The sequence below is a fragment of the Bos taurus genome, chromosome 5 (assembly GCF_002263795.3).
Source record: "Bos taurus isolate L1 Dominette 01449 registration number 42190680 breed Hereford chromosome 5, ARS-UCD2.0, whole genome shotgun sequence".
Taxonomy (NCBI): Eukaryota; Metazoa; Chordata; class Mammalia; order Artiodactyla; family Bovidae; genus Bos; species Bos taurus.
In genome coordinates this window covers 44,931,028-44,943,664 of record NC_037332.1, presented here as the reverse complement: position 1 = coordinate 44,943,664, position 12,637 = coordinate 44,931,028, and the positions used below count along the sequence as shown (strand labels likewise).

General features: G+C 42.1%; 1 protein-coding gene across 3 annotated transcripts in view; it reads right to left on the bottom strand.

The window, feature by feature from the left end:
• Positions 1-12,637, bottom strand: part of CPM (carboxypeptidase M) — an 88,832-nt gene that overhangs the window by 21,764 nt on the left and 54,431 nt on the right. For 2 of the 3 annotated variants that reach the window (XM_005206471.5, XM_003586067.5), the window contains exons 4-6: positions 8,265-8,437; positions 6,439-6,623; positions 5,585-5,752 (exon numbers count right to left, since the gene is read on the bottom strand). In XM_005206471.5, the coding sequence (XP_005206528.1) occupies positions 5,585-5,752; positions 6,439-6,623; positions 8,265-8,437 (526 nt within the window). Of the gene's footprint in view, positions 1-5,584; positions 5,753-6,438; positions 6,624-8,264; positions 8,438-9,454; positions 9,840-12,637 lie in introns of those variants that run through there. The other variant, XM_059886933.1, reaches the window with a different exon arrangement.

Genomic DNA, 12,637 nt, shown 5'->3' with positions numbered 1-12,637 from the left:
TCTCTGGGATTGGAATGAAAACTGACCTTTTCCAGTCCTGTGGCCACTGCTGAGTTTTCCATATTTGCTGGCATATTGAGTACAGCGCTTTCACAGCATCATCGTTTAGGATTTGAAATAGCTCAGCTGGAATTCCATCACCTCCACTAGCTTTGTTCGTAGTGAGACTTCCTAAGGCCCACTTGACTTCACATTCCAGGATGTCTGGCTCTAGGTGAGTGATCACACCATCTGATTATCTGGGTCATGAAGATCTTTTTTGTATAGTTCTGTGTATTCTTGCCACCTCTTCTGTTAGGTCCAAACCATTTCTGTCCCTTATTGTGCTCATCTTTGCAAGAAATGTTCCCTTGGTATCTCTCATTTTCTTGAAGAGATCTCTAGTCTTTCCCATTCTATTGTTTTCTTCTCTTTCTTTCCACTGATTGCTGAGGAAGGCTTTCTTATCTCTCCTTGCTATTCTTCGGAACTCTGCATTCAAATGGGTATATCTTCCCTTTTCTCCTTTGCCTTTTGCTTACTCTTTTCTCAGCTATTTGTAAGGCCTTGTCAGACAACCATTTTGCCTTTTTGCATTTCTTTTTCTTGGGGATGGTCTTGATCCTTGCCTTCTGTACAATGTCGTGAACCTCTGTCCATAGTTCTTCAGGTACTCTGTCTATCAGATCTAATCCCTTGAATCTATTTGTCACTTTCACTGTATAATCGTAAGGGATTTGATTTAGGTCATACCTGAATGGCCTAGTGGTTTTCCCTACTTTCTTCAATTTAACTCTGAATTTGGCAATAAGGAGTTCATGACTGCACAACTGCACTCATCTCACATGCTAGCAAAGTAATGCTCAAAATTCTCCAAGCCAGGCTTCAACAGTATGTGAACCATGAACTTTCAGATGTTCAAGCTGGATTTAGAAAAGGCACAGGAACCAACATCTGGTGGATCACTGAAAAAGCAAGAGAGTTCCAGAAAAACTACTTTTGCTTCACTGACTATGCCAAAGCCTTTGACTGTGTGGATCACAACAAATTGTGAAAAATTCTTAAAGAGACAGGAATACCAGACCACCTGACCTGCCTCCTGAGAAATATGTATGCAGGTCAAGAAGCAACAGTTAAATTGGACATGGAACAACAAACTGTTTCCAAATTGGGAAAGGAGTACATCAAGGCTGTATATTGTCACCCTGCTTATTTAACTTATATGCAGAGCACATCATGCGAAATGCCAGGCTGGATGAAGCACAAGCTGGAATCAAGATTGCTGGAAGAAATACCAATAACCTCGGATACACAGATGACACCACCCTTATGGCAGAAAGTGAAGAGGAACTAAAGAGCCTCTTGAAAGAGGAGAGTGAAAAAGTTGGCTTAAAACTCAACATTCAGAAAACTAAGACCATGACATCTGGTCCCATCACTTCATGGCAAATAGAAGGGGAAACAATGGAAACAGAGGCTTTATTTTGGGGGGCTCCCAAATTACTACAGATGGTGACTGCAGCCATGAAATTAAAAGATGCTTGCTCCTTGGAAGAAAAGCCATGACCAACCTAGATAGCATATTAAAAAGCAGAGACAGTGCTTTGCCAACAAAGATCTATCTAGTCAAAGCTATGGTTTTTCCAGTAGTGATGTATGGATGTGAGAGTTGGACCATAAAGAAAGCTGAGCACCAAAGAATTGATGCTTTTGAACTGTGGTGTTGGAGGAGACTCTTGAGAGTCCCTTGAACTGCAAGATCAAACCCGTCAATCCTAAAGGAAATCAGTCCTGAATATTCATTGGAAGGACTGAGGCTGAAGCTGAAACTCCAATACTTTGACCACCTGATTCGAAGAACTGACTCATTTGAAAAGACCCACAGGAGTACATCAAGGCTGTATATTGTTACCCTGTTTATTTAACTTATACGCAGAGTATATCATGAGAAACGCTGGACTGGAAGAAACACAGGCTGGAATCAAGATTGCCGGGAGAAATATCAATAACCTCAGATATGCAGATGACACCACCCTTATAGCAGAAAGTGAAGAGGAACTAAAAAGCCTCTTGATGAAAGTGAAAGTGGAGAGTGAAAAAGTTGGCTTAAAGCTCAACATTCAGAAAACGAAGATCATGGCATCTGGTCCCATCACTTCATGGGAAATAGATGGGGAAACAGTGGAAACAGTGTCAGACTTTATTTTTCTGGGCTCCAAAATCACTGTAGATGGTGACTGCAGCCATGAAATTAAAAGACGCTTACTCCTTGGAAGGAAAGTTATGACCAACGTAGATAGCATATTCAGAAGCAGAGACATTACTTTGCCAACAAAGGTTCGTCTAGTCAAGGCTATGGTTTTTCCAGTGGTCATGTATGGATGTGAGAGTTGGACTGCGAAGAAGGCTGAGCGCCAAAGAATTGATGCTTTTGAACTGTGGTGTTGGAGAAGACTCTTGAGAGTCCCTTGGACTGCAAGGACATCCAATCAGTCCATTCTGAAGGAGATCAGCCCTGGGATTTCTTTGGAAGGACTGATGCTAAAGCTGAAACTCCAGTACCTTGGCCACCTCATGTGAAGAGTTGACTCATTGGAAAAGACTCTGATGCTGGGAGGGATTGGGGGCAAGAGAAGGGGACAAGAGAGGATGAGATGGCTGGATGGCATCACTGACTCGATGGACGTGAGTCTGAGTGAACTCCGGGAGTTGGTGATGGACAGGGAGGCCTGGCGTGCTATGATTCATGGGGTTGCAAAGAGTCGGACATGACTGAGCGACTGATCTGATCTGATCTGATGCTGGGAAAGATTGAAAGTAGGAGGAGAAGGGGACGACAGAAGATGAGGTGGTTGGATGGCATCACTGACTTGATGGACATGAGTTTGAGCAAGCTCCAGGAGCTGGTGATGGACAGGGAAGCCTGGTGTGCTGCAGTCCATGGGGTCTCAGAGACATGACTGAGCGACTGAAGTACATGAATTTGGAGGAGTAATAACCAATGTTTATTGAGTGTTTGCTGTTGCTAGGTACTGTTTGAAGAACTTCACTATCAGCTCTAACCCTCACAGTAATTATCACCCATATTTTACAGATGAGAAACTTAATTACAAATGGTAGGTCATGTACCCAGGGGTTCTTGCAAGTGAATGGCTGAAACCAGAGCACATGCCACCTTCCTAGACTCCCCGTGCTCTCACCCATCACACCACACTACGTCTGTGGATGAGAGACATGGTGCCATGTGGACTCTTGGGAGCAGGGGACGACCCAGTCCCCCGCTGCTTCTGGGATTATCACTGCCCATTCTCACTTTCTAGTTCTTACCTCTCAACACTCTTATTTTCAAATGGTTATTCTCATATTTTTTAAGATGCACAACTTCTATTTTAAAATCTCTGAATTGGGAAGCAACTTAAATTTGATGGCTGAAAAGCATCATTGTGTCATTAGTTCAGCTGGAAACTTTTTCTTTCTTGGTGGGACATATTTTACAATCACTGGCATCTTAGATTTGATGAAGTATGGTATCTTTGAATGAATTAGTCTCTGCCAGATTTTAATTAGTTATACTTGATATTTGCCTAGTTAAATAAGTTTTCGCAAGTCCATCAGAGTATTTGGGAAGTAATGAAGTAAATATTTATGCTCAGAAAATGGTCAAAATATTATATAACTATTAAGTAATACTTATGTAGGTCTCTGGAGAAGGAAATGGCAACTCACTCCGGTATTCTCGCCTGGAGAATCCCATGGACAGAGGAGCCTGTAGTCCATAGGGTTGCAAAGCGTCAGACAGGACTGAAGCGACTTAGCACACACGCACGCATGTAGGTCCCAGTTTTAGCCAGGAAGAATTACTCTTTTCTTCCTTTTCCTTTACTTGCAAGTTTTGTATTTCTAAGCTTATTTTCACCAAGAAATAGAAGAGGAAAAAAAGAAAGAGAGAAATGAAATAAAACAAAAGCCCTTGACTGGATGACTGTCTCAGGTAGAAAGAATTTAAATGGCAAAACAGGTGTGGAAAGCACGCTGGACAGAGAATGCCAACTGTGGAGAGTGTGTGCCACTCTGGATAAGGCCAGTCAGGCCTGGCAAACAAAGGCACGCTTGGGAACAACTCACAACAGCAAGACTAGGTTCCTGTCAATCTCGCACGCGTCTGGATCTGTCTTGGGAAGTCACATAGCACGCTGCAGGACAGAGCCGCCCCTGGGCAGGAGGGCTCCCTTCCTCCCTGTGCAGAGTAGTGAGCGCACACTAGGCCGCCCCCGAGGTGGGGGTGGGAGGGGAGGCTGTCTCTCGGACGTGGGAGAGAAGTTTGGGGCACTGTGGCATCTGGCTGGCCCTGCTGCCTTCCAGTCATGGTCTAGGCTTATTTACGTTGCCTGGAAAGCTGGCAGAAACCTGCCCAGATATAAAAGTCCCAGCTTGTGCAAGATTACCTGCCTGTGCATCTACAGTGACGAGGAAGTGGCCTGAGTGTGGAAATGCAGGCTGCGCCTGCTGCTGGCCAGATCTGCTGACCAGTCTGAAAGGGGGCACTTTTCACCGAGGTGGTGGAACCTGGTCCCCGCCCACTGTCTCCCCTCTCACCCTTCTGTCCTCCATCCCCCCTATTCTCTAGAGTTTCTAGACTAGGACTATGACACCCTTGGGCTTCTGCTGATATTCTTCCTTCTGACAAGAACATCCCCTCTGCCATGTTCCCTACATGGCAAACTCCTCACTCCCTCCCCTCGCCTGGCTACCCTGTTCCAAGGGAGCAAGACTAGAGGGATCTTCTGTTCAGTCTGCAAAGTGGCTTGAAAAATCAGGAGACTTCATGGAAATATCCATCTTGCTTCACAAACTGGAAGATCTGGCAATGCTGCTCCTTACTGCTGCATGGAATAACTACCTGGATGTCAGCAGCAACACACTTTGCTTCCCTGGTGGCTCAGATGGTAAAGAACCTGCCTGCCATTGCAGAAGACAAGAGAAGCGGGTTTGATCCCTGGGTCAAGAAGATCCCCTGGAGAAGGAAATGGCAACCCACTCCAGTATTCTTGCCAGGATAATTCCATGGATAGAGGAGCATGGTGGGCTACAATCCATGGAGTTGCAAAGAGTTGGACACAACTGGGTGACTAACACACAGGTAGCAACTGCCCCCATTGGATGAGACATAAGAATTACATTTCTCCAAGGCCTTCATTACTTCCTGCTGTGTTTTGGCTTTACACCCCTGTGGTACACTGTCCCTTTTCTAAATCTCTGTTCTTATTCATATGACACTGTCACCACAATTAACTTAAATGTTGCTCTTCTCTGTTAAACTTGGGCTTAAGATCTGTGTCCTGTTCATCTTTCTTGGCACAGTTCCTGGCTCCAAAGTGAAGGCTAAACAAGCATCTGAACTCAGGCAACTTTGGCAGTAGGGAACATGTCTGAGCATCTCTCAAACGGTCGTCCCCCTCCTAGCTCTGTGCTATTATCTGACAGAGACACGACCGAAGGGACTGCACTGTGCCTGACTAACTTCTGGCAACTACTGGGGTCAACAAAGGCCAGCCGGCACCTCTAGGTAAAGACAACTAGGATAGTAGAACGAAGAGAAACTCACCTTTCAGTGGATACCAGGAGTATCCATTTATAATTCCATTAGAAAACCCTGTTTTAATTCTACATGAATTCCTTTTCATGTCAGGATTCCTTGAAGCATAGGTATTTGCAAGATATTGAAAAACATCATCATCAGGGGTTAAGCTCCGAGAGTATAATGTTCCAGTGGCTGTACATGGAAGACAGACCAAGACCTTTTAGTTGATGTAGAGGAAGTATACGGTATATTAGCCCCTGCATCGTCAAATTCCACACAAAGGCTCTGATTTCCTAGAGAGATCCTCTACCCACTTCCAGGAACGTCTCTCTACTCTTCTCCCAGTTTTTAATGGACACAGCAGAAGGGATATCACACAAAATAACCACGTACATGTCCAAACTCCTCCTCAATCAGCTTAAAAGTTAAATACCTTCTGAGTCATTCTTATTGATTCCAGATCAGTAAACTTTCCTTAGGTATTGTAGGGATTAAATGAAGCCACTAGAATACTTTAACTCCTTGGTACATACCTTATCCCACAGTTTTAAGGGGAGTCAGGAATTATTATTCATGTGATTAGTTTTTTTTTTTTTTTTCAGTTGTGTTGTCTCTTGTGTGCTAATCTAAATTACAATTTTACTATTTCACTGATGAATATCAAGTAATCCCATTTTTGGTTGTCAGTTCAGACACCTTGCCCATCTACTGTTTATAAATTGTAGGAAGGATAGCTCAGAGTCGAGAAAATGAGGCTTTTTCCAACCCCACCAGAAAAATTAAGTAGGGAGAGAAAGAGTGTATCGCCATTCAGAGGTGGACAGTTTGCAGTCTCACTCTGGATTCAGAAAGCAAGAGCAGGGCCCATGTGTGCTTACCTGGAACACCATTATCAAACGGGTAACTGGCCACCAGAGCACCACCATGGAGGTTTGCAGAGAGGACAAAGGTCTCTGTAGTCAGCCACTTCATGACTGCCACGGTCTCAGGCTGCCTCGGTACCTCATTAAGCTCAAAAGCATCAGGGAAATTTCTATTCAGGTCATAGAGGTTACTATTATCCCTTTAAAAGAAAGAAGTTTTAAGGGTTTACTGTTGGTGTATGAGGGAGCAAATTCCTGTAGAGTGTAGACCTCTGCTCTGGGCTCCAGCTGTTTTTCCAGATATGAATACAGAGGTGGTGGATGGTTGCCTTGTCAGCCTCCAACGAATTGCACTTGGTATTCATGCACTCTGTTGTTCCCCGCCGTGTGACTTGTTCTTGCCAGTGGGACAGGAGTGATTCGGATGTAAGCAGAGGTTGGATAAGTGTTTGTGTTTCGGGGCTTTTGCTCTTGGAACACTCCCATTTGGAACCGAGACCCCAGTGCTAGCTACATCAAGGGGCCACATGAAGGAATGAGGGACCCAGGTGAGATCCAGAACTGAAACTCAAGACACAGGGTCCCAGAGAGACCCCCGCTGAGGTCCCAGTCATCGTGGCATAGAGATGGACCCTGCTCTGCCCTGCCCAAATTCCCAACTTACAGAGTGGAGAGCAAATAAAAAGGTGGCTGTTTCCTCAATTTGGGGCAGTTTGTTCCATAGCAGTTGTTATCAGAAATAATAGGAACATGCTATTTTACACAAATATATTTCTGAAAAGTGGATTGGCTATGTTTGTCATACTTGTTTGGTCATTAAGTCCTGTCAGACTCTGTGACCCTATGGACTGTAGCCTGCCAGGCTTCTCTATCCATGGGATTTCCCAGGCAAGAATATTGGAGTGGGTTGCCATTTCCTTCTCCAGGGAATCTTCCTGACACAGGGATCAAACTTGTGTCTCTGGCTTGGCAGATGGATTCTTTACCACTGAGCCACCTGGGAAGACTTGGCCATGTTTAAATATGCTAAAAAAACAAAACAAAACAAAAAAAACCTTAAAAGTGGAAGGGAATCCAGTGGTGATTTATCTTTGGTAAAAACAAAATTTTAATTGCACAAGTATCAGTGTTTATCAGACATTTGAGAAATTCCAAACTCCCTGAGGCCATTTAAAATACAATAAACTTTAAATCAGAAATACTACAAAAAAAAAAAAGAAATACTACAAGACTCACTCTTCTTTATGTTAGTTTCTGGGCTGGCTTAATAAATCAACCTGCTTATCGAGGGGCCAGGTTCTATACTAGGCCCTGGGATTTCCTAGAGATGAACACTATGCGCAGGGCTCCTGCCCTCGGGTAGACATTAAAGGAGAAATGAGACATTAAAATTGTGCTGTGAGGGTAAAGGGCCAGGTGATATGAGTATAACTGGGGACCTAATATCCAATAGGTTAGGGAAGGAGGCTTTGAGGAGATGCTGTTGAAACAGGCCAGGGTGGGGCCGATGGGGGTGGGAATGCCAGAGGTGAGAAGGAAGCCTGTCGTCATCGTTTCAGGGGTGAAGAGGGATCTAAGCGGCTGCAGCAGGGTGACAGTGGGAAAAGCAAAAAAGCCGGAGCAGTAGAGGGTGGGCAGGCACGGGAGTAACCCAGCCTTATTCAGGATTTCACTTCTCACAGTCAAAGCCATGGGTGGCCCTGAAGAGTTTCTAGCATGGCAGTGACATGACGCAGGCTATGAGATGTTTCACCAATTCCTCTTGACAGGGCCAAGGTGTCCGATCTGATGGGGGCCTTTTGTGGTTTTGTTATGTTTTACATAGATGGGCCCATTCTTACCTGCCATCATTGTAAAAACAGTCAGGCTTTACAACAGTTTCGAATCCATCTGGGTTCATTGAGGGCATGATGTGTATCCGGGTACTGTTGATTAGATTTGTGATTTCAGGGTCTCTTCCATCTCTGGTTACAAGATATTCAATTAAATGGAGCAGCAGTTCCCGCCCTACAGCCTGTAGGTGTTAAAACAGAGAAGAGGCTACTTGAGGAAAACAGTCCCCAAGGTACAAATTCCCCAACAAGAAACACGACAGATGATACTTAAAACCAAAACCAGTTGTCAGACCACCATTTCTTCAGGCAGATGGCAATCCATCATTAGTATGCTGCAAAATCTTTTTAAGAGTTTGTTTTTTTTTTTAAGTTAATTTTTTTAAAGTATCTAATAATTTACTTTTAAAAAATGAATTGGAGTGGAGTAAAGGTTATTTCTTATTATCCCGTTTTCAATTTGCTTGTCTTCCAAATACTTGCTGGAGTGATGGAGAGAGGGAGAGCTAGAAATCAGGCATGGGAGCTGAGCACACGTGACCCACGGGAGTGCTGTGGTGCATGTCTGGGTGGATGACGCATGGAGAACCCCTGCAGCAGACACGCAGATGTGAACAGAGAAAAATCCAAATGGGTGATACTCATAATTTAAATAGGTTTCTGATTTCCAGACCCCCTATTTCCAAGTTCTTCTATTTTCAAATCCCCCTCTTGCACACTTGTGCAATTTTTGCCATACCTCCGTACTTCTGATCTCCACAGTCTCATGTTTCGTTGGCACATCAGCCTTACAACTTTCTGCCATGTCTCCATATTATCTATACTATTATTTAGTTTGCATTTTCTGTAAATTGGCTCACTTTTTACTTACGTTAAAAATTATAAACTTTGTATAATTATCATTTTGCTAGATTTCATGTTTTTAATTATACAGTAAAATAAAAGCACGACTATGAAAATAAATATGGTCACATTCACCTAAAATTACCTTATGTACCAACAATGATTGGGAAACTGAAGGCCTGTGAAAAATCTTGCTGTATAAGGGAGAGATTTCCTATTTTTCTTTTCTTTTTTTAGGGGAAAAAAAAAGGAGTTCACATTTTCAGCCTTATTCTGTAAAGATCTGACTAGCCTACATTAATTTTCCCCTGTAACCCTGACCTCAAAGATTCTGCTTCTCAGTAAGGAATATTTACCTCTTGAATGTGATCAGATGTCGTTGAGGGGTTAGGATATGGGAAATCAGTGCAGCAGGTGGTTAAATAAGGATGGTGCTGCCAGTGCATTAATGAAGGCCACGGGCAACAAAAGAATCTTCAATTATGACTCCATTGTAGCAATTCACGGCTGTGACAAAGAAGGAACAATGCTGCACTCTCTACCCCTTGCTGGCAAGCAGAGAGATCACATCTTATGAATCTGTTATCCTAATGGATACAGAATAATTGAAAATGGAACTAAGAAAAATTTAAATGTGTGAATTATATATTTATACATAGCCATAAAATTTAGAATAGAAATAAATTCCATTCTGACTTCAATTTGTTTTTTCTCCCACTCATGTCTGTCTTCTTCCACTACTGTGATTTTTGTTTTCATAGTCCAAATTGTAGGTTGAAAAAGGTCCTTACAAACTAATAACTAAAAAAGTCACGTGAGTCACACACTGGGTTTTCAATTTGGTGTTTTGGAAGCTCAAGCACATGTGCAAGCTCCTTACTGCCTTCCCTAAAACCAGAGGAGGAGGGGATGGTAATTTTAAGTTGTGAAAGACTCTACAAGTGGATCGTGTGGTGGGCTGAAGTGGGGGCTTTCCTGGCAAGGGGAGGGGAAGAGAAAAGGGTCAAGGAAAAGGAGGAGGAAGTGAGATTTCTAAATGCTGGTTCGAGACTGCAGGATGCTGCCCTTAGAGGGACACACTAGGAAAAACCTGAGGCCAATCGGAGTCCCAGGTCAAGTATGAAGTGAGCCATATTGGAATCCCCACGTGATTCTAAATTTCCTCTTAACTCTCTGAATCATACATTCTCAAGCATGCTTGAACTCAAGACAGGAATTGGCAATGAAATTCATCCACCCACAAGCAAATGAAAACAAAGAGCAAGAAGCTGTGATTAAGCTACACAACTAAATTAAGCAACTGTGGTGGTGTGAGTATAGGATAGAAGGTAAAAGTTAAGGTTTATAGTTAACAGCAAGGGTGGGGCTAGGGGAAGGGGGAGATGAGTTTTCAAAGTGCTAATTTCTTTACTTTTCATAGCAATGGGTCATAGGATATTATCCAAAGTTTAAAATATATATATATATATATATAAAATCATTATAATTTCAGCTTTTCCTAATTTTTTGACTTCAGAAGAATCTTATTAATAAGATAATTTCTTATTTTGAGAAATTAACAAGTTCACCAGTCATTTTCATTTCACTTCAGTTCTGTTAAGCTCAAGTAAAGTTATTAAATCTCATACTTCTTAAAGATAACACATATGACATTTTATTTCCTTTTGATTCCTCTCATTCTATTACTACAGAAATAAAGAGATATGTAGAATAGCATCTGGCAAATAATAATGATGGCTATTTCTGAGTGACAGTATCTTACTCTTATTTTTCTAGTTCTTTTAAAGGAAAGAAAACCTATGTTCTTTTTACAAAAACAAAATCATGATTCTTTCAAGGACACAAATGTGTGACCAAGGTTATCTTCTGTTTGCCTCCATATTCCAAAACAAACCACAAATTCTTAACTGCATAGGGTGAAATAAAAATCTTGGCGGTATGATAAAGAAGTGATTAAGAGTCAGATAATCTTAAAACTGGTGAGATAAACTGATAAAATTTCGGAGAGAGTTAAACAAGGTCCTTTTGTTTCCTTGGACCATATTTTCTTGTCTTTGTAAAAGCAAATTTATGTCACATATTATTCAAATTAATTCTCAACTTTAATATAAATGTCTCAAATATTCATGTTTTATGTATAGGTCTCTTTTCATTTAAAATTAAGTCTTTGAACATGAGACCTTAGAGAGACTAATTTTTTTTTTTTAATGTGGTCAAAAGTGTTTCCATTGACTTATCCAGCCTTTCATTTAACTTTCGCTTCCTTTTGTGAGTGTGTGGAGAATCCCTAATGAAGAGCCTGAAAGGCTGGGTAAGCACACCGGCTTCTAGAGTGTTTCTCTGATAATTCATCTGGTCATTAAGATGGCAATACCCCAGGATGGACCTACAGATTGTCATAGTGAGTGAAGTTAGTCAGACTGAGAAAGAGGAATATTGTATAATATTGCTTATAAAAGGAATCTTAAAAAACATGATACAAATAAAATTATTTACAAAACAGAAACAGACTCACAGAGAAGGAATTTATGGCCACCAGGGAGGAATGTGGTGGAAGTGGGGAAGGATAGGTAGGGAGTTTGGGGTTGACATACACACAGTGCTATATGTAAAACAGATAACCAACAAGGACCCTTGTATAGCACAGGGGACTCTGCCCAATACTATGTAACAACCTAAATGGGAAAAGGCTTTGGAAAAAATAGATACATGTATAAGTGAATCACTTTGCTGTACACCTGAATGTAACACATTATTAATCAACTACACTCCAACGTAAAATTAAAAGTTTTTAGAAAACGATGGCAACAACTCAGGAAGCAGAAAATAAATCTCTACCAGGTTTACTTCAATTCAGTCAAGTTGGAACTTGCTAGATAGATGAAAATGAGTGTTTCCGCACTTATCAGAACAATTGCAAAAAAATGTTGAAGCAACAATCCACAACTGGGTAGTGTATTGTGTAAGACTGAGCGTTGAGGTCCACAAACTCCTAGAAGATCCATGCACCTTGAGGACAGCATTCAAAGCTAGTGCCAGAATAGCAAGGAATCCACCCAAAGAAGGTTAAGAACCACTGCCCACAAATGTTATAGATGCTGCTTTTTAACAGTGCGCCTTGAAAATGCTCTTTAATTCTAAAAGGTCTAAGAGAAGAAGAAGGACGAAGAAGCTGGTTAGACCCAGCTAATCCAAGAGACCCTTCTGCTTCTGGGTTAAGCCATCCCTTTCCCCAGCTCCTGGTGGCACCAGGAGGGCAGAAAACACAAGATCTAAATTCAGGATAATAAGTTTCTCAGTGGCCCCCAAAGCTGTCAGACATTGTTAACAGCTGGGACACACAGAGGGTGACAGGACTTCAGGCCTCCACACCCAAAACACACTGACATTCCTCTCTGCATAATCTCAGTCCTTGGCAGTCGTCAAAGAATCAAGGTAAATGAGTGAGACCTGCTTTGACGGGATACATTAACTACCTGGAGGGCAAGATGTCAGAAATTTGGCAAAGTACAAGCAAATTCAGAGGTGAACAAGAGGAA